Source organism: Peromyscus leucopus, chromosome 12 (assembly GCF_004664715.2).
Source record: "Peromyscus leucopus breed LL Stock chromosome 12, UCI_PerLeu_2.1, whole genome shotgun sequence".
Lineage (NCBI taxonomy): Eukaryota > Metazoa > Chordata > Mammalia > Rodentia > Cricetidae > Peromyscus > Peromyscus leucopus.
Genome location: NC_051073.1, coordinates 57,454,907 through 57,482,765, shown reverse-complemented (window position 1 = coordinate 57,482,765; position 27,859 = coordinate 57,454,907). Strand labels below are relative to the sequence as shown.

At 45.1% G+C, this 27,859-nt stretch overlaps 1 protein-coding gene and 1 long non-coding RNA gene across 3 annotated transcripts; one reads left to right on the top strand and one right to left on the bottom strand.

The window, feature by feature from the left end:
* Positions 1-30: 30 nt before the first annotated feature.
* Positions 31-3,034, top strand: LOC119088792. Its single transcript, XR_005092521.1, has 2 exons — positions 31-478; positions 1,305-3,034. It is a non-coding gene; the product is annotated as an uncharacterized LOC119088792 (long non-coding RNA).
* Positions 1,491-27,859, bottom strand: Poglut1 (protein O-glucosyltransferase 1). 2 transcript variants are annotated; one of them, XM_028881596.2, is made up of 11 exons: positions 27,693-27,859; positions 26,931-27,021; positions 25,349-25,492; positions 22,496-22,631; positions 19,247-19,368; positions 14,981-15,040; positions 11,369-11,468; positions 8,756-8,814; positions 6,514-6,681; positions 4,134-4,190; positions 1,491-3,338 (listed from the first exon to the last, which is right to left on the bottom strand). In XM_028881596.2, the coding sequence occupies exons 1-11, from the start codon at positions 27,775-27,777 to the stop codon at positions 3,182-3,184; spliced, it is 1,179 nt and encodes a 392-aa protein (XP_028737429.1). In that variant the 5' UTR covers positions 27,778-27,859; the 3' UTR covers positions 1,491-3,181. The 2 variants fall into 2 exon arrangements, with proteins under 2 accessions (XP_028737429.1, XP_028737430.1); XM_028881597.1 differs by having other exon boundaries at positions 26,931-27,224; positions 27,693-27,778.

Here is a 27,859-nt window from a genome sequence, read left to right as displayed (position 1 = left end):
GGATTAAAGGCGAGCGCCACCACCGCCCGGCTTGCCTTTTTTTTTTTTAAACAAAACAAAACACCAAGGCACAATTTTTTTTAAAAAGTTCACCAAGTAAAATATTCCCGGTTTGTTTGTGTAATATTTAATCCTTGGCAGTTACCACATATCTCATATTCTCTTTGCAGATCACTTTACCTACTTTTCTCGTTACTTGAAAGCACACACTGGATATACAGCCTGGTGCTCTACAGTCACTTCCATGGAGTACTGAATAAATAACTATGGACTTTCATATGGATATGTATAGTAAATAGGACTTGGGGAGCTGACTGTGGCACATCTCTACAGATAAGGTCCAGAGATGTGCCTTAAATGGAACACAGCACTGCATTGTAATTTCCTGTTTGCTGACCTCTCTCAAGAGGACTGAAGCTGAATACTCATCTTTCTGCACTTCTGGATCACCAAGTGTTTACCATGAAGCAGCTGTTAAGTAATTAACGCCCCCCCCCTCCAAAAAAGGCAGGGTTTCTCTGTGGAGCCCTGGCTGTTCTATAACTCACTCTATAGACTAGGTTGGCCTCAGCCTCAGAGATCTGCCTGCTTCAAGTAATTATCTGTTGAATGAAGAAGTCAGATCCCAATTCCTGGCTCTCGCTTGCACCTTCTTGGTCCTTTTTTTTTTTTTTTTCAGAGGTGGGCACTGGGATTAAGGTCCTAAGGCTGGAAAGACCAACAAATGGATGTGCTGTCTGTCTAGCTTACCTGTAGGAAAACTGAGTGCTTGCATTTGTCTGACATTCTTAAGGTCTTGGGACTGATCCTCAGAACTGGAACTAGAGTCATTCTGGAATCAGGGTAGACTTGGAATGGGGATGGGGCAGAGGTTGGGCAGACATTGACAAAATCCTTTACATATAACTCAAACATCCCCAGGATCCTGAATCCTACAGACATAAATGATAACTGATAGATGTCACTAACTCTGCAGACTGATTTTGTTGTTCTAGGTGGTACTGGGAATTGAACCTATGCCAGGCAAGTGCCCTACCACCCAGCTATATCCCAGCCCCCAAAGATTCACTTTGGCTACTGCTCAGCCTTCCTGCTCTATCTCATCTCTCTCCAACTCTCTCACTCCGTCAACCTTCCATATTTCCCAAGCTATCAGAGCTAACCTTCCTGTACCACAGGGAAGCACTCTGCCTCTCCTGTACTGATTATTTTGAAGGGTCACAAAGCAATACTGTCAAAGTCACAAGGTTGTTGTGAGAAGTAATCAAAACACACTTTAACACATACCACTCTTTCATCCTCAGGACATGAGCTTGCAAAGAGTAACCATCAGTGAAAGATTTCAATGGTCACTGCTTGGAACCACCACCTGATCCCACCTGATCCTCAGCCTGTGTGGCTGAATTCTGCTCATCAAACCCAATACCTTTTTCTGTTGTCAATTTTCTCTCGGGTCAGCAGTTCCTTTTGCCAGGTTCACCAAGTACAACTCTTAGAAAACATACTATATTTGGTTATATTGAAAACAACAGTAACCTTTTCCACAGTAGAGAGAATGAATTTTTTGAGGAGCAAATGGTAAGTTTGGACTGAGCTAGTATGAATAATAACAAAATCTTCAGAAGTGTGAGCACACAAACTATTTTCAAAAGCATACACTTTCCATGGTGTTACACGTCATTCTCATACCATCTACACTGAGGTACACAGGTAAGTATAAAATCTGAGTAACTTGTTTTTAAAACAAAGATACCCCTTGCTACTTGAGAGGGCAAGTGAGGATCTGTATTGATCCATTTCTTACAATGCATCTCATCCCCTCAGCCAGTAACTGAGCAGTTTAAAAATAGAATTTAGTTAAGCCAAGTAAATGTATCAATCCACCCCCTACTCACCCATCCCCCCAATAGTTCTTCAGTAATTATTCTGTGAGGCACTGTGCTGGATAATGGAGACATCAAGAGCAGTGAAACATCATTCTCACCATCAATAAGCTTACAGAACAATGAAAGAAATAGCCAGTAACCACAACGCAGTGAGATAGCACATAATACAGGCATGAGCAGATTGTAAAAATAGTCCCTAACTGCCAAGAATGAGGTTCAGAAAGGTGATGTTGGAGCTGTAACTTGAAATAAACTGTCTGTATATCTTTCTCAGAATAAGGAAGTACTCCAATAATGATTTACACTAAAATATCCCCTATGGGAGTAAAAAATGAAAATTAAATGCTCTATAAACTGCCACTTTATGATGTGTTCACATATGAAGATTATGGTCTCTGCAAATTGAGATGGTCCTGCTGCTACTAATTTAAGAAGGCAAAATCAAAGGTGTGCAAAAGGTGAGTTAGAGTTTATAAGGCAGGACCTCATGTAGGTAGCCAGGCTGCCCTTGAACTCTCGTGTAGCCGAGGGTGACCATGAACTCCTCCTCCTGCCTCTACTTCAGAAGTGCTAGTATTACAGGGACATTGTTTTGTTTTAACCAAGACTGCTTCCTAAATGTATTAAGAAATTTCTCTCTTTATCTCTCTCTTTCAGAGAGAGAATAAAAAGGACACGAAGGCACAAAATGGGCACTTGAAATCCACCTGCAAAAGTTACTCATGCAAATGAAGCATTAGAGAAGCCTCCTGAGTGCCAAAGAAGTTAGGCTCTACAAAAGAGAACTCCAACAGCGCCGCACGGCACAGCCACTACGTCCTTAGATGCTTCTGGAAATGATCACCGTGGGGCTTTTCAAAGCCCAGAGGATTTCTACATTAAAATAAAGCAACAGACATCAAGCCTAGAATGACTTCAGAGTTGCAGATATGAACTGCACCGAAGGATGGATGGTCTGCTCCAAATAACAGGACAAAGGGCCTAGACCCACTCAATTTCACAGTGATGATACATGTAGATGACCTGAGGCACAAGCTGTGATTGATCCTAAGAAAATGAAAGTTAGAATGTCGTTCCAAATCCTTAGTTCATGATTTCAAAGAGCTGAGCTGTTTCATTTCTGTTCATTAAACACATTTTAGATCTTTCTCAAGAGTCCCTCCAGATATAACATGATAAGGAAAACTGGATGTTTGGTTTGACCAAAGGTGTTCAAAATATAGGTGTCACACCCATGGTATTTCACCACAGAGCATCCCAGATCCACTGTCAGGATTCCAGTCCTCTGATGACTACTACAGTTCAGTTTTCAAAAGTCTGGGAGTGATCTGATAATAATCTTTCCTTTTTGTTACATTATAGGACAGAAATTTGGAGTATTCAGTCAAGAGGTTCTCCCAGTAACAGGTGATGTCATCCATCTGCAAATGGTTTTTGATGAACTGGCTTCCCCTAGAGACAAGATTAACAAGAGCATTTTAAGTCATAGGCTTTATTAACAACAAGCCCACATATGGTTAGGCTACTTTATCATGAGCCTTGTTCTGAGCATTTGATTTAACTCCACTGCACCTCACAACCAACCCTATAACTGTCACATCCATATGCATGTATTCAGCAACAGCACTGAATGTTTGTTTCTAAAAAGAAGCATTATTACCAGCCAATATTCATTTTAACCACTTAAGTTTGTTGCTGTTGTTTTGTCTTGGTGTGGTTGGGAGTTTTGAGACTGCGCACTCTTTACTGCAGGCTGGCCTAGAATTCACTTCATAGCCCAGGCTGGCCTGGGACTCGAAGCAATTCTCTTGGCTCAGTCTCCCCATCGCTGGGATTACAGGTGTGAGTCACCATGCCTAGCTAAAAGTACTTGTCTTCGTTCCTCCAAGACTGAAGTCTAGGGCCTGGAGGAGGGTTCAGTGCTTAAGAGTGTACTGCTTTTGCTCATGACTGCCTGTAATTCCAGTGCTAGGGAGTCCTGTGCCTCTGACCTCCTGGGCACCAGCACTGACATGCATATACCCACACACAGGCAGACATAAATATACATACAATTTAAAATCTTTAAAAGACTGAAATCTATCTGCATAAACACAGAGCACTTGTAGATGTGTGCATTTGCCTCAGGACAGCTGTAACTCTGGATTACCTTTGTAATGAAGCCGAGGCACGGACATTATCATGTAACTATATTTGGAAAACTTCAGGACAGATGAGGACAAGAAAGGACAAACAAATAGCGCTTACCTGTTAGCAATTTCCTGAGCAATATCATCATTTGCTTTTACAAACTGCAACAGCTCCCTAAAATGACAAGAACCATGACAATGTAGAAGCTGGGGAGATGGCTCAGCTGCTAACGTATTTGCCATGCAAGCACAGGAACCTGTGTTCCACACCAATACCCACAGAAGCAGCCAGGCATGATGACTTGTGCTTTTAATTCCCATGTCAGTAAAGTAGAGACGGATGGATCCCTGGAGCTTGCCGGCCAGCCAGCCAATTCTAATAGGCAAGCACAAGGTCCTAGCAAGAGATTTTGTCACAAAGAGAACAAAATGTATGGCCCCTGTTGACCTCTGGCCTTCCTACACACATGAATAAACAAACATGCACCATACACAGACACAGACACACACACACACACACACACACACACAAAATCGTGAACTTTTAAAAAAATATAGATCACACTCACTAATACCAAGTAAGAAAGACAACAGATAAATCTGTAGATCTGTAGGTTGTAGATAATTTCTTTAAAGCCAAGATATCAGGGTGCCTAAAGAAATAAAATAACAGCAAAGAAAAAAACTCTATATACAAAACTAGGAATCATGGGGCATGGTATATGCTGATGATCCCAGCACATGGGAGGCAGAAGCAGGAGGATTAGGAGTTCAAGACTGCCTCAGCTATACAGCAAGTTTGAAGAAAGCCCAAGTTACGCCAGGCAGTGGTGGCGCACACCTTTAATCCCACCACTCGGGAGGCAGAGCCAGGCTGATCTCTGTGAGTTCGAGGCCAGCCTGGTCTACAAAGCAAGTTTCAGGAAAGGTGCAAAGCTACACAGAGAAACCCTGTCTTGAAAAACCAAAAGAGAGAGAGAGAGAGAGAGAGAGAGAAAGAAAGCTCGAGTTACATAAAACCGTGTCTCAAAAAAAAAAAAAAAAAGCAAGTTAAAGTCAGATTGTTACCTGTCACCATCATCTATTATACTATGTTCCAGTATATAAACTTGGGATGTATTTTGGAAAACACAAAAATCTACAACAATAATCATAAAAAGTCAAGTATAAAAAATAATTTCTGGGACCAGAAAAATGGCTCAGCAGGTGGCAGCCTGACAAGCCAAGTCTACCCTGGAAACCCCTGTGAAAGGCTGGATGTGGTGGCAATCTGCTGTCATCTCAGCAGGGACAGGAGAGTCACAGGAAGCTTGGAGCGTGCAGCACAGTGACAGAAACTGGCGAGGTGGAGAGCAAACAGACTCCTGCAAGTTGTCCTCTGACCACGACACACACGCAGTGGCATGTCATACGCTCCTTCACAAGTGTCCCCCAACACACACGCACACGAAGACATAAACAAACATGGAAAATTTCCCATTTGTCTCCAAACTCTTGTTCTAGCCAGAGGAGGGAACTGGGTTCACATTTCTGGCCCTTCTCCACATCTCTTCTCTTCTCTTCTCTTCCCCCTCCTCCCTTCCTTCCAATATATTGTTTTAAATTTTTTTCATTTATTTTATATCCCAACTGCAGTTTCCCCTCCTTCTTCTCCTTCTGTCTCCTCTCCCACCCCACCCCCCAGCCCCAGGCCATGTCTCCCTATCCCTCCTCTACCCCCCACCCTCCCCACTCCCACCCCTACCCGCCACCCCAATCCACTCTTCTGTTTCTGTTCAGAAAGGGGCAGGCCTCCCATGGGTGTCAACAAAGCATGGCATATCAAGTTGAGGTAGGACTAAGCTCCTCCCTTTGCATTGAGGCTGGGTGAGGTAGTCTAGTTTGAGGAATAGGTTCCCCAAAGCCAGCCTAAGCATTAGGGACAGGACCTGATCCCACTGCTGGGAGTCCCACAAATAGATCAAGCTACACAACTGTCACACATATGTAGAGGGCCTAGGTCAGTCCCATGCAGGCTCCCTAGCTGTCAGTCCAGAGTCTGTGAGCTCCTATGAGTCCAGGTTAGTTGTTTCTGTGGGTTTCCTTGTGACGACCTTGACCCCCGACTCATACAATCCTTCCTCCCTCTCTTCAACAGGATTTCCGGAGCTCTCTGCACACCTCCATCTCCTCCCATCATGAAAGACTATTTGCCAGGGCTTCACTGAATAACAATATAATAAGGCCAAATCTATCTTCAGGTGTTGAAAGATCAAAGCTTTTCACATCATCTGCATGTTATGTTAGAAACAGCACTGTAAATTAAAGCACTTCAAGTTAAATCCCATGTATAACCTACCTAGATAATACATAACAGTATACAACGTGTACAGACCAACTCTTCAAGGTGGGAAAAAGCTTTCACTTGAAAATGAAATCATCCTGAGAAAATGCGTCAAGTGGCTGGACTGAAGAGGAAATGGTCATATGAAACTTCAGTTGGAAGGTTAAGTGCTTACTGGACATTGGAGAGGTCTGTTTTGACTGGGATGTAGTGAACCCATGGCTTTAGCTGTGGGTAGAAGAATTCCACCCACTCATCACCAACATGGAAGACCAGCGAACCACACAAGAAGAGATGTTTGAACCGGAAACTTGCAGCTACACCTCGAAAATTAAACAGATACCTAAGAAAGAGAAGAAAGCACACTTCATTTTCTAGAGCTGCTGGCACAAACGGGACCTTTCCCCTCTCCCCTCCCCCCCATCCCCTGCCTCTGCTTTTATGTTTCCCCCCTTCCCTTCTGTAATGTTTTCCTTTTTTATTTTTTTAAGACAGAGAATGCTGGTTAGTTGACAACTTGACACCAACCAGGGTCATTTGGGAAGGATGCTCAGTTGAGAAAATTCCTCTATCAGTTTGTATATATATATAGGCAAGTCTGTAGGGGCATTTCCTTGATTAATGATTGACATGGGAAAGCCCACCTGCCTGGGGGTTGTCCTGGGTTCTATAAGGAAGCAGGCTGAGCAGGTCATGGGGAACAAGCCAATAAGCAGCACCCCTCCATGGCCTCTGCTTCAGGACCTGGCTCCAGGTTTCTGCCTTGAGTTCCTGCCCTGAATGCCATGGATGATGAACTACAGGCTAAAAAATCAAAATGAAGCTTTTCTCCCCAAGTAGTTTTTGGTCATAGTATTTTATTACAGCAGTAGAAACCCTAACTACAACATGGTCTCACACTTTACCTTGGGCTGGCCGAAGACTCACAGAAATCCTCCTGCCTCATCCCCCCAAGTGCTGAGACTCAGGCATTGAGCCACTACGCCCTATTATCAGCGTTCAAAACCACATCAGTATGTATCTGTGCAGTTTCCACAAATTCCTTGCTTTTCCTGGGTTGGAGCTGCAGGTTGTTCCAGGAAGGTCAGGTAAACCAAAGAAATAATTTCTCCAGAGTTATATAGAGCCAGCAGCTGTGTGCTGGGTAGAAAACAGCCAGGATCAGAAAGAAGTAATAGGCTGGTTTTGTTGTTTTGCTTTTATAGATTTCAGACCTATATGAAAAAATATGTTCAATGATACACATTAAAAACAAAAAGTAACAAGACTTGGCTATAAAGATGGCTCAGCAGGTGCTCATCACCAAGCCTGAGGTCCTCCATCCAATTTCCAGAGCCTGGAGGGTGGAAGGAGAGAACCGACCCCATTGAGTGGTATGACCTCCACATGTATGCAATGGCACACATGCACCCACACAAAATAAGTAAATGTAAAAAAATGCATTCTGAAAAAGAGTAAAAACTCTACAATGGTCATGTTGGGACATGCCTATAATCCCAGCATTTGAGAGGTAGAGACAGGAGGAGCAGGGGTCAAGTTCATCCCAGCTACACACTGAGTCATATAGTAAGCCAGGCTCCCATATCTTTTTGTTTCCCCTCGTGCAGTCCATCAGGTCACAGCAGGCCCTCTTCCTGGATATCTATCACCCTCTTCTTTCAAAGTATGGGGAGACAAGTCTAAGCTAATCAATCCTGGAAGAGATGCTCCCTAGAAAAATCTCTTAAGGAAAGGCTGTTTTAAGGTGGAGGGTGGGGGTGGTTAGGTGGGGTGGCGCACACCTTTAATCCCAGCACTTGGGAGGCAGAGGCAGGCGGATCTTTGTGAGTTCGAGGCCAGCCTGGTCTACAGAGTGAGATCCAGGAAAGGCGCAAAGCTACACAGAGAAACCCTGTCTCGAAAAAAGAAAAAGAAAAAAGAAAAGGCTGTTTTCTTCTCAGCATTTCTCATACATGGAGCTGTCTGTTCCTAACAGAGGAGCTCCCCCTGGATATGACCATTGTCCTTACTCCCAAGGCCCATCCCAACCCTCCTCCAAGCCTCAGTTTACCTGCTTAGCTAATTCTTAGTCCCAGAATTTCATTATGATGTTTGCCTGTTTGTTACAATGATCAGAATGAACCTGGGGCCTCTATTATGGTAAGTAAGCACATGCTCCAACACCAAGTTGTATTTGGAGCTCCTCATTATAACATTTATTATTGTGACAAATATGTAATCTAACTACTGGGAGGGGTGTTGTGGAGAGAGGTAATGAACCTGCCTCACTCTTCTCCACGCTCCCCACGGGACTCTGGTCAGGGCACTGCAGGCCTCAGTGAAAACCAACTCAACGAATGAACAAGATACTTCAGATGTAAGTCTCCAAAGTGAAGCATTTGGAAAGCAATATAGACATAAGTATCTGGAAGTCTTACTTGTACTTGCAGTGATCTATCAGATGAACATCCTTAGCAGCTGGCTTCCCCAAGGTATCCTGTAGGTGAAAAGGAAGCGATCATCACCAGCACTTACAGGCAGGTGCTCTGTTAAAACATTTCATAACCTCATTTCAGTATCATGAAAACAAAACAGGCCCCAGAGGCATTATCATATTTACTAGACCACCGAGGAGCCCACGGTTTCAAGTCGGGACTTGCTCAATGTCATGTGATCTTAATAGCAGCAATAGGGTCTGTTTGGTTTTAGACTCTGGACTCACCTGAAGTCATGCTATCTTCATTTGAACTAAGAGGTCATGGTGTAGTGCCCACCTCCCTTTGTGAACTGATCCCCCTCCCCCTCCCACACACAGAAGGTCACACGGTCTGGCTTATGGGGCTCATGGTTGTTAACTCACAGGGACATTCGTTGGGCCTATTATTTAAAAATAAATATTCAAGCCACTGCTAACATTTCACTAGGTGGCATGACATTTCTCACAAAAGCCCCGATCCCTGGCCTGGCTTGGCAGCCCCATACCAAGCCTGGGATCCCAATGGGGGATTTGACCGTTGAAGTTCAAGTGAAGGTGGAGGCAGGGGGATCAGGAGTTCAATGTCACCCTCAGTTACATCAAAAGCTTAAGGCCAGCTTAGGCTGCTGAAGACCCTATCCCAAAGTCAATCAATCAATCATAACAATCCAGATTTCTAAATTTCCTTGAAGGAAAACAGTAACAGTAACAATAATAAACACCTAGCAAACCAGGCTCCTATCCCACTTGGAGCAGCCATCGGGGGCTGCCCTTTCCTATTTGCCTCGCTGCCCGCCTCCACAGGAGATGCTAACAACCTGCATGCTGAATGAATGTGTTCTTTCGTTTCTTGGTTTCTGCTGGCCTTTTCCCATTTTGTTTTGTTTTGGAGAGAAGGCTGCATAGCCCAGGATAGGTTCAAAGTCGCTAACTGAGGGTGCCCTTGAATTCCTGTGCATATTTGTGTTAAGGTTTCTTAAACTCATTTCTTCCTGTTTGACTAAAACGGTATAAGACAGGCTAAGAGTCGGGCTGGAGAGATGGCTCAGCGGTTAAAAGTACTTGCTGCTCTTGCAGAGGACCTGGGCTTGATTCCAAGTATCCTCATGACAGCTTACAACTGTCCATAACTCCAGCACCCTCTTCCAGCCTCTGGAGGCACCAGCACACATACATAGATACAGGCAAAACACTCCTACACATAAAATAAAAAATTTTCAATTCAAAACAAAGCAGGCTAATGGTTGTAGCTCTAGTAGAGTGTTTGTCTAGCATTCCGGGGCAAAGATTCAATCCCCACTATGGCAAGAACAAAAATGCACAGATAAAACCTATGCAAATAATACACCCATTTCAGGTATACACTGGGTTGTTCTCCATGAAGGTTAACACTTTCTTCTCATATGCTGTATTGAAACTGCAAATGAGGAAATTAGGACTTTAAATTCTTACTTAAGGCAAGAAGTCACAGTCAGAACCGATGGACCACAAAGCAAAAGGTCACAGTTTTCATATTTTAAGGAAATGAAGATTCCTGGAACTCTGGCCCCAGACACTTAGTCATTTAGCTCACTGTCTGAGCCCTCAGGTTTCACTCTAGAGCCACTGTGCACCATTCATTTAACCCAGGGGTTGCTAAACTACAGCCACAGACCAACTCTAACCCACCGTGTGGGGGTATAGAACTCATATACTGAATATTTTCACATTTTCAAGGGACTGGGGAAAAAAGGGAAAGAAATATATTTTTGATATGTAAAAATTATATGAAATGCAGGTGTAGTGGCATAGGACTTCCATCCCAGCACTCAGGAAACAGAGAGAGGCAAGTGGATCTCTATGAGTTCAAGGCCAGCCTGGTCTACATAGTGAGTTCCAGAATCGCCAGAGCTAAAAGCAAAAACAAATAAACAAACAATAAAGAAAAAGAAAAGATAGAAGACATGAAATTTGCGGGCTGCAGTACGCAAGCCTTTAATCCCAGCACTGGGAGGCAGAGCCAGGAGGATCTCTGTGAGTTTGAGGCCAGCCTGAGAGTGAGATCCAGGACAGGCACCAAAACTACACAGAGAAACTGTCTCGAAAAAAAGCAAAAATAGATAGATAGATAGATAGATAGATAGATAGATAGATAGATAGATAGAAAGATAGATAGACAGACATATAGATAGACAGACAGACAGACAGACAGATGACATGAAATTCAAATTTCACATGAAATTCAAATTTTGGTGCACCCCAAAAATAACTAGGAAATAGCCATGTTGTGAAAGCTGCCTGCTCCTTTCACCGTTACAGCAGGACATGCAGTAATGACCTGGGTGGACCCACACTTACTATCTGGCCTCTCTCAGAAGCTCACAACCCTCAACTCTTCAGTTATTGACACACTCAGCATAGTACTGAGTAAAGTCTGGAGAGCGAGCAGAAATTTACATATATGTTAATATTGGTGCACAGAACTGCTCCACGTTCATCTCCTCACTGAGAGGAAACCTAATCGGAAAGTCTAGCCAGCTGGCAATGTTCTTAGAGTCATCACGGCTCTGATTCTATTCAGACGGTTGCTGATTACTTTCATAGATTTCCAGGCCTGGTTTTTGGTGTATTCTGCATCAACCAGTTTGGGATCTTTCCGAGACAGAAGAATGAGAGGATCTCTTTCGGGGCTTGTCCTACAGAGAAAATACAGAACATAAATCTATGTGGCCTACACCATAACGTTCCCAATCCCTACTGGGTGAGCCGTACTGGCCAGTGTGGTGGCTGTTGGCACAGATAGGATAATTCACTGGGTCTGGTACAGTAAAGGAAGGGTATCCTGGGTAGTGCAGCATTTTGGTGGTTTAGGCTATTTCCACTTTATCCATCAAAGACGGGGAGTATTGAGTCTTTCTTTACTTACATCCAATTTTACTGTTTTGAAACAGGATCTCATGTAGACCAGGCTACCCTCCCACTTACTATGTAGCCAAATGTGGCCTTGAATTCCTGATCCTGATTGGTAATCTCTCAGGCACTGGGATTGTAAGTGTGTGCCACCAAATCTGGCCTACATCTGGTCTGTAAGAGTATGATTTTACAGGCTAATTTTATGTCAACTTGTCGTAGGCTAGAGTCATCAGAGAGGAAGGAGCCTCAACTGAGAAAATGCCTCTATAAGATCTGGCTGTTGGGCATTTTCTTAGTGATTGATGGGGGAGGGCCCAGCCTATTGTGGGTGGTGCCACCCCTGGGCTGGTGGTCCTGGGTCTTATAAGAAAGCAGGCTGAGCAAGTCAGAAGGAGCAAGCCAGTAAGCAGCCACCCTCTGTGGCCTCAGCATCAGTTCCTGCTTCCAGGTTCCTATCCTGTGTGAGTTCCTGCCCTGACGGCTTTTGATGATGAACTGTTATGGGGAACTGTGAATGAAATAAACCCTTTCCTCCGGGCTGCTTTTGGTCACGGTGTTTTAGCACAGTAATAGTAACCGTAAGACAATGATGTCCTGGTCACTACAGCTATGTTTCAGGGAATGATTTTCCTTTTCGGAAAGTTCATCCAATACCTATCATCACTGCTTTTCACAGCTGTGTGGCTACATAATCACCACTCACCCAAAATAGCTACATGGTCTTTGTTGTATATTATGATGGCTATTCTTGGCTGTCAACTTGCCTATAACTGGAATGAACTATAATCCAGAAATGGAGGGCACACTTGTGATCCGGATCTGAGGCAAGAAGACAATAAGGCTTTGATCCGGATCTTGAGGCAGGAAGACACACCTTTAATTTGAGCTACAACTTCTGCTGCCTATATAAGGGCAATGGAGGAAGGAAGGGTTTGTTCTTTGCCTGCTTGCTCTGGCCTCATCAGCACATCCATTTCTTCTTTGGGATCCCGGGAGACCAGCTGAGATACCCAGCCTCGTGAGACTAAGCAGCTGCTAGGTTCTTGGACTTTTCACTCATAACTAGCCATTGTTGGACTGCAATCATTGCAATAAATTCCCATAGGTATTCTATCTCTCTCCATATATATATGAGAGAGAGAGAGAGAGAGTCATTTCATAATATCTGTGACTCTAGAGGACCCTGACTACTACATGTATGCACTGTAAAGTCCAGTATAATATTTAAATGTGAAAACAAAGCTGGGTACAGTAGCATATGCCTTTAATCCCAGCATTCAGGAGGCAAAGGAGGATCTTTGTGAGTTCAAGGGCAGTCTGAACTATATAAAAAGCTCCAGGCCAATCAGGGCTACAAAGTGAGACCCTCATCTCAAAATACACACACACACACACACACACACACACACACACACACACACACGGTAAGACCACAGTGATTACATGCTCATAATCCTAGCTACTTAGAAAGCACACAGGTCTCAAGTCTAGGCTATTTAGCAAGACTCTGTCTCAGAGGAAGAAAAAAAAAAGGTGAGAATCAGATAATTAGTAAGACAGCAAGTTATGGGTGTGGGGGGCCCAAAACAGCTTGAACACATAGCTGCCATGACAGGCTTAGGGCCCAGACACAGCTTCTGGGACAGGCTTACTGGCAGACAACGCCTAGACCCAGGAAAAGCCATAAGCAGACCCCACCCAGGAAGAGTCTACATCTAAGGGGAAGTACCTGATGTCCCAAACATTCCAACCATTAGATAAGGTTAGATAAGATGGCCAGATGTCGATGTCGCTGTTTTACAGATACCCCTAGACAAATGTCAGCCAATCAAGGCCCTAACCCTGGAAATCTCCTCATCCCAACCTTTGCTATGATAAAAAAAAAAAAACTCTACCCCGCCTAAGCTCAGGGCTCTCTGCTCTTGCTACAGCATCGGACAGATAAGAGAGACCAAGCTTGGAGCTTGAAAATAAAGGCTCTTTGCTTTTACATATGGGATTCGGTCTCCGTGGTGGTCTTTTGCGGGTCCCTGTAATCTGGGCATAACAATGGGTATTAGACCCAGTTGTATTCTGAAGTCCACTGTCCACGCCAGGAGTTGAGTAGAGGGAGGGTGGTACCATAAAAACTGCAAATTCTCCTCCTTTTTTGGTCCATTTACCCATTCCACAGATACTGTGTCCTCGGCAGAACACAGACAGGGATTTCCATCGTCCTACTCCCTCCTCTTCCCTCTCCATTCCCCAGCCTCAGTCTGTGCCGCTGAACACTATTTAGCAGCCACATGGTCTGAGGACAAGGCAGTCAGGAGACCTGGCGATGATCCCTGCTGAGGTAAGCAGGAGAGACTGAGGCACAAGGACAAGCCACTTCTAGGAAACTGTAGACAAGAAGAGGATCATCCACTCTGCCCGGCAGCTGGTACTCTACAAATACCGAGTTACTGTCTGGGGACTTGACTTCTTTGAATTCCAGTTGAATTGTGAGTAATTCAGCAAATATTTGATGTCCTATTTTGCTTTCCATGTGGTGATAACATCATGACTAAAAGCAACTTGGGGAGGAAAGGGTCTGATCAGTTTACATATCCTGATCAGTTGATCTTTGAGGGAATCAGGGAGTAACTCTCACACAAGGGAGAACCACGGAGGAAACCACTTACTAACTTGTTTGCAGCCAGGGTCAAGTTCAGCTACTTTTCTTATACTTTCTAGGACCACATACCCAGGGGAGGCACTGACCACCACGGGCTAGGCCCTCCCATATCAATCACCAGTCAAGAAAATGCCCCCACAGGCATGCCTACACAACCTGAAGGAGGTATTTCCTTCTCCCTGGTGACTCTAGGTTGGGTCAAGTTGACAAACACTAACCAGCACAGCTGAATTCTTCTCTAGTTTAAGATCCTGCCAGCCCACACTTTTGCCGTTATTGGTGATGGTGGCTGTTTTGAGACAGGGTCTCACAGTATAACCCTGGCTGGTCTGCAACTCACTATTCAGATCAGGACAGCCTGGAAACCACTATGAGAATAAGGCTGACCTGGAACTTAACCTGTGGACCAGGCTGGTCCGGAACCCAATACTGAAGATGAGGCAGGCCTGGATCTTGTAGTGGTCCTGCCTCTGACCCTTGAGTGCCAGATTACAGATGTGTGCCATGGCCATCATTCTACATTCATTTCTTGGCTAGCTCAGCTTTTCCTTTGAGCAACAGGATACATTATACCCTCAAGGTTGCATAATTTTACCCACTGCTTGGAAAATATTAATACAGGTCAGAAAATATAATCACCTTGATCCTCGAAAATATGCTGTAGAATTTTTCTTTTCCCATGGCCACTGTGCTGCTGACCTGAAAATATAGATTTTTTTGATTAGTTTTTCCTCTAGATACATGTTTTAATCGTTTCTCAAGATCAGTTCAGAACTTTGTACCTTTAAATAAACCTGTTCAAGGCTACAAAAACAAGCCATGTGTGAAACCACAAACTCTTCTATTAGTGTTTTGGTGTTCTGAAGGGCTTGCCAGGAATAGCTACAAATCCACTAACCCACTAACATTAACTTCCCGAAACAAGAGTGCCCAGGGTCCAAATGGCATGCATAGGACCGTTCAGTTGGCACAGTCCTACTCTATGAGCAGAGGAAGGCTATTAGTGAAATTAGCTCGTGACAAGAAATGCAAAAGAACGGAGCAAAAGGGAATTCACTTCCCAGCTTTATGTTCTGGAAATAAATCAAGGATCACCAGATGTGTGTACTCTGCTATCTGAAAGGACTCTGGGATTCTTAATGCTTCATGATGCTCTAAAAAAGATAAAAGTCCCTGAACCTCAGGAGTTAGTGGATATTATTATCATGACCAGCCTTCCTTGCTGAAACTTAGAGTTCACTTTCAACTGCCCTTGCAGGAACACCCTACCCCACCCCGCCCCCGACACGGAAGTCTATGCAGTGTCTTCCTCTGTGAAGGGGAAGGCTGAGCTGGACTAGATGAGGGACAGTGGGGCTGTATTATAGAAACAGAAGAACACAGGATGCAAACTTCCTGAGGTCTAGGTAGATTTCAGATATATAGTGACGAACTTCTTTTCACTCGCCTGAGAGCAATGTTTGGTATTTCCAAAGCCCTCAGACCTCTCCCCTCAGCTAAACTGGCCCACCCTTTAACCCTTTATTTTCCTTTCCTTTTACCAAAGGGCCATGCTGTGGGATGGTCTTATTGTGTGCTGTGACTATATGTTGCTCTCACTGGTTAATAAATACGGCTGCTTTGGCCTATGGTAAGGCAAGAAAAGAGCCAGGTAGGAAACCCAAGCAGAGGGACAGGGAGAAAAAGGGCGGAGTCAGGGCAGACGCCATCCAGCTGCCCAAGGAACAAGATGCCAGCAGACCGGTAACACCATGGCCACGTGGCAAAATATAGATTAACAGAAATGGGTTAATTTAAGATGAAAGAGCCAGCTAGCAAGAAGTCGGAGCCATAGACCAATTTGTAATTAATATAAGCCTCTGTGTGTTTATTTGGGACGAAGCAGCTGTGGGACACAGGAAACCTCCTACAGGGCTACATGTAGCCCAGGCTGGTCTCACACTCTTGATCCTTCTTGCTCTGCCTCCCAAGTGCTGGCACACAGATGAGCGCCACCACTGCCTGGTTCTCAGCGGTGCTGAGAAATACACCCAGGTCTCTGTGCAAGCTGGAGAAGCAGGCCAACTGAAAAACACCTCCAGTCCTATATTTGGAGACAGGATCACACTGTGTACCCTGGGACTGGCTGTGTAGCCCAGTAGCCCAGGCTGGTCTTGAACTTGCCAGAACGATTTTTTTACTCCCCGAAGAGTAAACATTATTCACAAAGGGTTTTGTCCTTTTGTAGTTAGTGGGGAATGACACATTCACTGTTTCAGAGTCTGTGGGAAAACAGAAAGCATTCCAAAAGCACCTGGAATCTCCCTGTCCACAGCCACGGACTGTGTAAGACTCCAGGGAAGGCAGGCTTGGGGCTGGAGAGAGGGCCCAGCAGTACTGTTGCAGGGTACTGAGTTCGGTTCCCAGTACCCACGGCCCACAGCTCACAACTGTCTGTAACTCCAGCTCCAGAGATCCAACACTCTCTTCCGGCCTCCGAGAGCACTGCATTTGTGGGCATAACCGCCCCCCACACACACACAGACACGCATCATTTAAATGTAAGAAATAATTTTAAAAAGGATTTCTTTCCCACAGCGGTGGCACACATCTGTAAGCACAGCACTTGGGAAATAAAAGCAGAAAGATAAATACTTCAGGGTCATCCTCCACTGTCTGGGGAATCTGAAGTCAACCCAGGCTAAATGTCTCAAAAATAAATAAAATAAAAGGAACTGCTTTCTATTCATTTCTCCACATAGCTGGGTCTTCCTTCCCTTTTCATAGTGCTGGATACTTAGGCCAGTACCTTGTACGTGCTAGGCAAGTGTTCTATCACTGAGTCACATCTGTAGCCTTTACTGGCACTGGCTCTGTTCTCTTACCTACCCATGGGGCATATGGCTATATCTGGAAACATTTCTGAGGAACTGCTACTGGCATTTAGTGGGCAGAGGCAAGGGATGTTAAATATCCCAGAAGAACAGGACAGCTCCTTACCACAAAGAATTACTCAGCCCAAATATCAGTATTACCAAGCCTGAGCAAGCTTGCTTGATGTAACAAAAGGCAGGCCACGTCTATATAACACTTCTGTGTTTTAATCAGTCCCCTTTGAATCTCTAGCCATACTTGTAAAGGTAACAGGTTCTGGGAACAAAGATGAATTAGATTATTGCCTTCCTTGCCTCCTAGAGAAGGCCTATAATGACTGTGTTTCCAGAAGATCCTTAAGTAAGCACCAATAAGCAAGGTATGGTCATACATGCCTGTAACCCCAGCATTCAGGAGACTAAAGTGGGAAAATGGCAAACTCAAGATGAGTGTGTTCTACATAGCAAGACTATATGGGCAGGCACCATTAGAGTAACAGCACCAATACTGTATAAAATCATGAATGTACCATATAGCTGGTTTAGGAAGTGTAGGTGACCAGACCTTGAGAAGTCTGGTAGGATGGCGTCAGTAGGCCAAGGCATGTCTCAGTCATGATCAGGAAGGATTCTGAAATACACTTGTCCTTGATATACTTAAGGGTCCACCACAACCCATTATTAGTACCAATTATCAAGCACATTCCAAGTAATTTTTAAAAGCCTACCTACAATGCTGGTATTTGGGAGGGTAAAACCTCAGTATCCAAGAGGATCAGGGGTTTGACCCCGGCCTGAGTCGCGTGTTCAAGGACAGCCTGGGTTACAAAGTGAGACTGTTTCAACAAATTATCTACCCTTCCTTACAATAAGGTCACTAAATTTACTTTCTCCTATTATGATAATGATGCACAGTGGAGCATGGTGGCTCGACCTGTAATCCCAGCACTTTAGAGAGTGAAACAGGGTTGATTGGGTTTGAGGCTGGGCAGTACATAACAAGTTCCAGGCCAGGCTGGGGTACTAGGTGAGACCCTATGTTAGAGAATATTTAAAATATGAAAAATTTAAAGAAAATGGTGCTGGAGAGATGGCTCGGTGGTTAAGAGCATGTGGTGCTCTTGCAGAGGACCTGGGTTCAGTTCCCAGTACTCACGTGGCAGCTCACTGTCTGTAACTCTTAGTACCAGAGGACGTGATGCCCTCTTCTAACTAAAGGGCCCTAGGCATGCATGTGGTACACATACAAACATGTAGGGGAACACTCAAACAAATAAAATACAAAATGATCTTTACAAAGCTTAGAGACTCTTATAACCCTTCCCTTGGAGGCACTGATGACAGTTTAGGAAGGAACCGTCTGCCCTTTTGGACAGGGATTTTCAAATTTTGAGACAGGGTCTTATGATTTCCAGGCTATCCTCAAACTCCCTACATAGACGAGGTTGGCCTTGAACTTGTGATCCTCCTACGTCCACCTCCCCACTGCTGGGATTACAGGAATAAGCCACCATGACCAATTTATGTAATGCTGGGGGTCAAACCCTGGGCTTCACAACCTGCTGGGCAAGTATCAACTAAGCTCTATTCTTGTGCCCAACACAAAGCTGTTCATATTATATAACAGTCCCTGAATTTTATGTTGTGTGTGTGCATGTGTGTGTGTGTGTACACATTTATGTGCAGATACCTGTGTGAGTGTATATCAGGGCCAGAAGAAGACATTAGCTGTCAGTCTTTATTCTCTTGAGACAGGTCTTTCACTGTCTCATATGCCTTTCATTTTTGCTAGGCTAGCTGGCCAGTGAGCTCCCAGGATCCACCTGTCTCTGGCCCCAAGAACACTGGGAGTTACAGGTACATACAACCATGCCTGGATTTTATGTGGATCTCCATATCCAAGCTCATATCCTTAGGTTGCACAGCTAAAACTCTTACCTACTGAGCCATCTCCCCAGCCCAGGCAGAAATCTTAAATTACTGACTATATTCTACTTCTTACTTCAAGAGAACTCACAGAGAGGGAAAAACAAAACCTTCCCAAAGGACCTACCTTACCAGATCTTCTCTGAAGAGGTCCCACCGTCCAAGACCTGTAGGATAAAGTGGCCACACAGCAGGTCCCCCTTCCCAAAATGTCCATGCAGGATACATGATATCATGGTACTCCGAAGTCTTTGACAGAAACAGAAAGGCATTCTGAGTAAGTTTTAGAGGAGAATGAGAAGCAGCCAGCTGCATTCATTATATACAGTTGGGACAAAAGCCTTCATGGTGCTAGGGAAATACTGTATTTGTCTGCAAGCCTAGGTCCTAGACATTAGATGTGGGAATACAGCTCCATAAAAGAGCACTTACCTAGCACAAATGAGGCCCTGAGTACAATATCCAGCACCACAAAACATCACCTCTTATGCCTAGGCTGCAGACATTATAAAAGCAAGAATTACCAGACCTAAAAAGTAATAGATTCAGCTGGGCGGTGGTGGCACACGCCTTTAATTCCAGCACTCAGGAGGCAGAGGCAGGTGGATCTCTATGGGTTCGAGGCCAGACTGGTCTACATAGTGAGTTCTAGGACAGCCAGTGCTACTCAGTAAAACCGTCTTGGAAAAAAAAAAAAAAAAAGTAACAGACCATCCGAATCCCAGAATTTTTAATCATATTAAAGGTCAAGATTTTCAGTTCCTCAAAATTCTGGAGGGTTTTTTTTTGAGGGAGTAGGGATAATATTCCGAATTATGAATAATCAGTTCTGTCAAAACTTAACTGCTGTTACATCCTGGTGTTTCCCCTGCTTTACCAGTTTTGAGTTATTTCCCAGGGGGTATTTTGAGAGTAAGAATCAGGAAATAGCACTGATCACAGTAGTCTGAAAGCTGGCTCTTCCTCTTCCCCACGGAGTGCTCCAATGTATGCATGCCTCAATCTCCTGGTAATGGGGAAAATGACATCCCTAAGTCTACCTACAGGTTTAGGTTCCACACAAAGTGACTCATCATCGTTGAAAAGGACAGTGTCTGATGACTACTTAGTAAGCATGATCTAGTGTCCCCTAACACTGTGGATGTCGCTCTTGAGCTCACACTGGCTGTTTATTGACCAGAAGGACCAGAGGCAGAACAGGAGAAGGCAGGTGTCGTCTAACCACGCACCTCTTGGTGGGAGGGGTTGTCTGCTGCTGCTGCTGCTGCTGCTGCTGCTGCTGCTGCTGCTGTTGCTGGTGTTAGTTAGGACTTTGCTGCATAACTCTGGCTGGCCTGGAACTTACTACCTAGACCAGGCTGCCCCCCAATGTATGATCTTTCCATTTCTGTCTCCTCGGTGCTGGGATAAGCCAGTGCTTACAGGCATAAGCCATCCAAGTCCAGCTCACGTATTTTTGGGTAAACGTTTGAAACCCTCTGTTCCCGCCTCATGGCTACCTCTACCATGTGGCCACTTATAAAGCCTTACTCCACTGTTTCTTCATCGCGACTACATGTGTAAGGTGCTGACCCCTCTCCAACACTCGGAAAATACCCTGTGACTCTTCAAGCATCTCCAACAAAGAAAGCAGCTGTTCAACAGGAACCTCCCAGTTAACCAAAGTTGACAGACTACAGCGGCCCCTCTGGACCCTGCAGTGAGCGACTGGGAAAAAGAGGAGGGAAGTAAGGACAAAAAAAAAAAAAAAAAAAAACACCAAGAACCAAAGGCAGTAAAGTTACGGACACATTGGGACCAGGCACTTTCGAGAAAGCAGCACAAACCACTTACAACACAGGCAGTAAGTCGAGAGAGAAAGTCCATCTTGATGAAGAAAGAGCGGGGACAGCTGGGAGATGGCTCAGAAGGTAAAGCAAAGTTTGTCTCGCAAGCATGAAGACCTGAGTTCCAGTGCCCGAAGCCACAAAAAGCTGGGCACCATGGCACACAGTAGACCCCGGGGGTTGGGGCTTGCTGCCCTGCCAGGCAGCCCAATCAGTAAGCTCAAGGCCAATGAGCGGTCCTGACTCAAAAACACGGTGGATGGCTCCTGAGGAATTTACCCACAGTTGACCTCTGGCCTCTGTGTACACGCACATACAACCCACACGAAAACAAAAAAGGAAAAGAAAAAAAAATAAGAAAAAATTAAGAATACTGCTTTGGCTGGGGAACGGTGGCGCACGTCTTTAATCCCAGCACTCAGGAGGCAGAGGCAAGGGGATCTCTGTGAGTTCAAGGCCAGCCTGGTCTACAGAGTGAGTTCCAGGACAACTAGGGCTGTGACACAAAGAACCCTGTCTCGAAAAACCAAAAACAGGGGGAAAAAAAAAAGACTATTGCTTTGAAGAAACAAAACAGAATACCTGCTCCTTTTCCCAAAGATTTATGGGTCATCCTAAGCCTATCATCTTTCAGCCTCCCCACTCGCACTCAGAATGCCCCAGAGCTGGTTTCTACAGAAGGAACTCCTTGCCAATACACCAGCTGCATGAACCTGAGTACAGACAGGCTGCTTATTGTCCCAAATTCTCCACGTCCATAGGTGTTACCCAATTACTTCCATCCTCCCTAACAGAACCCAGACTCCCTCTTCCTTAACTTCTGGGTTACCCTAGGCCTGCCTATCTGTACAATGCACTGTTTGAGCATAAGCCATGCGGAGTTACCCAGCACCTTCAGTGTTGAATTTCAGCTATGCGGGATGCCTGGGATACAGACACAGACAAGGCAAAGGGCACTCAGCTCTATAGCTACTACATATATTATAGAAACGCACGAAATAGTTCTCGCCGGCCGGTGGTGGTGCACGCCTTTAATCCCAGCACTCGGGAGGCAGAGCCAGGTGGATCTCTGTGAGTTCGAGGCCAGCCTGGACTACAGAGTGAGTTCCAGGAAAAGGCACAAAGCTACACAGAGAAACCCTGTCTCGAAAAAACCAAAAAAAAAGAAAGAAAAAAAAAAAAAAAAAAAAAAAAAAAAAAAAAAAAAGAAGGAAGAAGAAGAAGAAGAAAGAAAAGAAATATTTCTCAAATGAAAGCATTCCCTAACTAAGCCTATGAGTTTCCCTGGACTCCCCTGTGAATGCGGTAGGCTCTTAAGGCACCCTTCTCCCTAGCCCTAGACATTAGATTTAGGCAATCTTACATTACATATGGGTCTTCACTTCCAGTTCTTCAGTCTTACGGTTCAGTGATTGCGAATTAACACAGAACAAGTTCATTCCTGGATCTCCAGCCTCACCCTCACCAATGCCCATCAAATTGCTAGAGGAGATCTCTTGCTTATACCACAGGCTCACCCTCTGCCCCCATGTGGCCCTTCCTGTGCTCACCTTACTGAAGGAGAAGACAGGGATGGTTGGCTCCATCCACTTAGGAACCTGAGGATAGTCCCGAACATTGATTACCATTTCCATGTCTGGGAGGCGCTGAATCACTTCCAAAATAAAGTGTTCGACACCACTACACCTGTCAGCCAGATAAAAAAACAAAACACAACATCATCAGAGCAGTGCCTGCAGGCTGTAGGGCAAGGAGGATCCTAACGTTAAAGTGAGAGAGGCCAGTGGCCAGATCACAGTCCCCCGAAAGCAATACCTCTACAGGGACAATGGCACTTTAGACAAGGGGCGGTTTTCCGTTCTTAGCTAAGCTGCTCCCATAATCCTAACTTGGAAGAGAATACCATTTCTACTCACATCACTTCTCTAATCATTACTGGGTCTTTCTTCCCATGACACGGAATAGTTTAATGAGTAGAGAAGATGCCGATTGTAACATGGAAACTGGGAGGCCTTATTTTCTCACTGTGTTCCTTGGCCTGCCTTCGCACACAAAGACACCGCTATGGCTTGGATCTGGAATGTCTGGTCCTCAGCTTTGCCTAACTGGGAGGGGATGGTCAACAGTTAAGGGAGAGGGTGGTTTTAGATCACAGAAGGCATGACCTCCAGGGAGACCGTGAGCTGCTGCATTCCCACTCCCACCCCACCCCCACCCCATCTCCCACATTCCAAAGTGACAGAGGTAAGCAGGTTTCTCTACCTTGTACTACTCCCCCATGCTGCAGGACATAACCACAGACCCAAAAGCAAGAGAGCCAACTGACCACAGGCTGAACGTTCTGAGACCATGAGCCGAAATGACCCTTTCTTCTATACCTACTTGTCTCAGGTGTTTTGTTGCAGTACCAGAAAGCTAACTAAGATACTGTCGGAGTCAGGGTTTTCCCTGCTGTGAAGAGACACCATGACCACGGCAATTCTTATAAAACATTTCATTGGGGTGGCTCGCCCACAGTTTCAGAGGTTCTCAACCCTTTAACGTCATGACAGGGAGCATGGCGGCATGCAGGCAGATGTGGTGCTGGCTACATCTTGACCAGAAGGCAGCAGGAAGCTGACTGACTCACTAGGCGGTATTCCCAGCATAGGAAACCTCAAAGCCTACCCACACAGTGACACACTTCCTCCCACAAGGCCATACCCACTCCAACAAAGCCTCGTGTCCTAACAGTGCTGCTCCCTATGAGACTATGGGGGCCAGTTACATGCAAACTACCACAGGTACCATTTTTCTTTCTACCGTGATTAGGTCTTGAGAAAGGAAAACCTTTCATGCCTTCAACCTAAATATAGGTCATTATTGAAATTAGTTTTGCAAGACAGAAACAGCATTGACACCATCATGAGGACTACAACAAGACTTTCTGACCAGACTCCCTGAGAAGCCTCAGAGAATTTGTTTATTTGAAACAAAGGGAAAATGTTCAGCTTGTGTCTGCCCTAGCCTCTGAGGTCCCACCCAGCACCACTCTAGGATCTCACAGACCTAGCATCTGACAGACTGATCTGAATTTTCTGGCAACACGGCTGGCCTGGAATTTACCATGTTGACCATCTGGCCTCAAACTTCCATCCTCTGCCTCCCAAGACCCAAGATTTCAGCCTCCATGCCAGGCTAAAACAGTTTACACACAAGGATATAACTACCAAATAAACATTATTTTTAGTAAGTATTATTTACTTATTTTTATATAGTATTTATTTATTATTAAAATTGTAATTATTAAATATTATCTGTAGATATTATATATATTTTTACATACAAAGAGATAACTACCAAATAAAATCAGTGGTTCATAAATGTAATATGCTTAACTGTATTAGTAATAAGGAAGTCTCAATAAAAGCAGACAACTTTTAACAATCTGACAAAAATTCTAAAAGTCTAATACACAGCATTGTATTAGAGGGTATGAGGCTTACTTAAGAGCATGTGAGCCAGACATGGTGGCACACATCTCTAATCCTAGCATTATAGAGGGCAGAAACAGGCAGAACTCTGAGTTCAAGGCCAGCCTGGTCTATGTAGTAAATTCCAGGCCAACCAGCTACATAATGAAACACAGTGTCAAATAAATTAGTAAATTAATTAATAAAAATATATTTAAGGAAGCATGGGAAACAAAAACAAAACACATTACTTAGCCTACCTATTCTGGGAATTCAGTCTACATGTGTACATGTCCATGACCAGTGTGCTCAAAGGTATATGCATAAGAATGCTCATAATAGCAATGCTTGTATCAGCCAAATTTTGTAAGGGTGTTGTAAGGAGTAACTTAAATATTCACGGATAGAGGACTAAATGAAGAAATCCATACAATGAGTTATTACTATGTAACCACTTATCTGGCTCACAACATACATTCATAAATCCCTCCACTTCCTTTCCTCCTGTAGCCCACATTACCCTATCAGGTTTCATTAGCTTGTGGAACCAGGCCAAAAAAAAAAAAAAAAAAAGCCATCATAATTAATGGTGTACACTAGGCTTACATAAAAGAGCTGGTCAGCTGGGCAGTGGTGGCACACGCCTTTAATCCCAGCACTCGGGAGGCAGAGGCAGGCAGATCTCTGTGAGTTTGAGGCCAGCCTGGTCTACAGAGCGAGATCCAGGACAGGCACCAAAACTACACAGAGAAACCCTGTCTCGAAAAAACAAAACTAAACAAAAAAATAGCTGGTAAAATAAAATTATAATAAAATCCTAGGCAAGGTGAGTGGTGAGTTTATCCTGAAACACGAGGAAAGATTCGCTTGCTAACCCTCTAGGTTGGCATCCAGGAGTACTATGAAGTCAGCCTATATGGAGCGCCATTAGAAGACTCCAGAAGATCTTACCTGGAGGGAAACATGCAGTCATCTTCCCGGTATAATCGCTTCTTAATGATCTGGTAATGGGTTCCTAGCTTCCGTCGGACTACCTCGGCCATCATCTTCCTGGAGATCCCACCTCGGAAAGGAGCGAGGTCCTCTTCTATGACGCTGTGAAAGAACAGAGATCATCGAGGAGAGCAGGCCAAGAGACAGGTGCCGCTCCGGCTAGTCCCAAGTGCGTTTTGTTCAGAGAAAATACCTGGCATGTTTAGAGTATCCACTAAGCAGAAAGAAAAGCAGTGGATGGGAATGAGCGGCTCTTCTACAAAAGCACCATGGGTAACTAAACGCACGCGCACGCGCACACACACACATCAAACTCAACCTGGGGAAGGTGGTTCATTGGGTAGGAGGGCTTGCACAAAGACCTGAGCTCACATCCCCAGCGCCAGAGGCCATAGCCATAACCCCGGGGAAGAGAGGCAGACCTCTGGAGGCTTGCTGGCCTCCAATCCAGCTCCAGGTTCAGTGAGAGACCTAGTCTTAACAGACTGAGGCAGAGTTGACACCCAAAAGAAATGCACCCAAACGTACACAGCACACCCAATCAAACATGCTGAGGACATAGTGCCGTGGTAGAGTGCTTGCTTAGCATGGGCAAGGCCCTGGGTTTGATCTCCAGCACCACACACAGCAAAGTCACAGGAAGAGCAAGTAAATGTTTCTTCTTCCTTCCCCTCATCAGGCCTGCCCCTTCCTTAGATGATGACCTGTATTCCTCCTTCCTATTTACGGCAAACCCAAGTCCTTAGCCCCTGCCAGCTCACAGACGTCCTATTTTTCTATAGTATAAAGGTGAGGTTCATGCTCCCTAGCATAAACTGCAGTAACCAGGAAATAAATTACATCTCTTTTCAAGTTCAGCACAAAGTAGGTTTCGAGAACTATCATTAGCATCAGGTGAATTTCTGAGGGCATGAAGAACTATGACTTCTGTTGATCTGATGAGGAACTTTCAGAGGAGCTACATGGCTTGCCATATGGGGTAGACAGTGGGAGAACTCCTTGGGCCTTATGCTTTCAATGTACTTATCTTTCTACCATACTAAACCCAGCCCAAACTTGCATACCTTAAAGATAAAAACCAAGAGGAAACACTGATTAGATGATAAAATGCTCATTCCTTCAACATGCAATTGAGGACTGCCAGCACCAAAGACAAAAAGACAAACTCTGGCCCTTAAGAGGCAGGCGGATCTCTGTGAGTTCAAGGCCAGCCTGGTTTACAAAGCAAGTTCCAGGAAAGGTGCAAAGCTACACAGAGAAACCCTGTCTCGGAAAAAAAAAAAAAAAAAAAAAAAAAAAAAGAGGCTTCAGTCTGTGGCAGAAACAGAAAAGCACGTGTGCTAAATCCCATAGAGAGTAGAGACCATGTGGAGAATATCAAGCCTCTCCCATTCCAGGGCATTTTCATATAGCAGAAATACCCCTTCTGCTCTCAAGACATGCTTAGATCACTGATAACTGCCATCAAGATCTCTCAAGGGACTTTGGAAAGGTCCCTATGACAAGAATCCAGCTCTCAGGGACACATCAAGGAACTCACCCGTGGTAGCAGCTGCAGTTTTGACTTGAACAGGGTTCATAATTCTCCAAAGCCCTGTTAATTTGGTCAATAAATACTTTCCATTTTGAGCCTTCAAAAAGTGAAGGAAATGAGAGTTAACAAAATACCCTTGGCATTCCTATTTGCAAGCAGCAGGCAGAAGCAACAGAAGACCAACACTTGTAGAAATCCCCTTCCTTTCCCAGTAGTGGAAACGAAATGCCAAGAAGGATTCTTTGTGTAACTTGTCGGGGCTTGAGTCAAGTCTGCTCCTCTACCTGGGCCATCGGGTATCTAAGAAATTGGAAAAGTCACAAGCTTAATGTTCGGCCTTAAACGGCTTATGGATACAGTGGACTTCGACATGGATTCTCACCTAATCACACTGAGCCCCATAGAGAACCCAGTGCCAAGTCTTGGACATAACCCTCCCTCATCTCTTCTGTCATTACAGCTAGAAGCCTCCCTCTCTCCTAAAGTGTGTGCTAGGAAGACACGGAACAGTTTTCTGCGATTAAACAGGGGACATCCCTCTCTCCCTACCACCCCCCTGTTCCTGAAGATGGGTTACTGTCCAGGGACCAGGGCCAGAAGCAGAGGCCCAGACACCTCTGCTCGTCCCCGCCCGCTGCCGGCCGCCCAGCTCGCGCTGCAGCCACACAGCATCCTCCGCGCGCCGGGGACCGGGGACCGGAGCGAGCGCCTCGGGAGCCGAGCGCACCCGGAGCCGCTGCTGCAGACTCGGCCCTGCCCGGAGCCCACCTGACTCCTTCTGGCGGCCCTGCACCGGGAACAGCAGCAGTAACAGCATCCATGGCCCAAGCCGACAGCCCGCCCGCCGCTCCATCACCCGCAGACCACTGCGGATTCCGGCCCGCACGCCGGCAGAAGCGCCGCCCCGCACAAGGATGGCCGCGGACGCCGAGGCA

Excerpts from the sequence above, each read along its gene's own strand:
- Poglut1 (XM_028881596.2), bottom strand. The coding sequence starts at position 27,777 with ATGGAGCGGCGGGCGGGCTGTCGGCTTGGGCCATGGATGCTGTTACTG. Across the intron at positions 15,041-19,246 it reads TTCAGAGAAGATCTGGTAAG|GTCAGCAGCACAGTGGCCAT; the intron begins GTAGGTCCTTTG and ends CTATATTTTCAG. Across the intron at positions 6,682-8,755 it reads ATAGATCACTGCAAGTACAA|GTATCTGTTTAATTTTCGAG; the intron begins GTAAGACTTCCA and ends TCTCTTTCTTAG.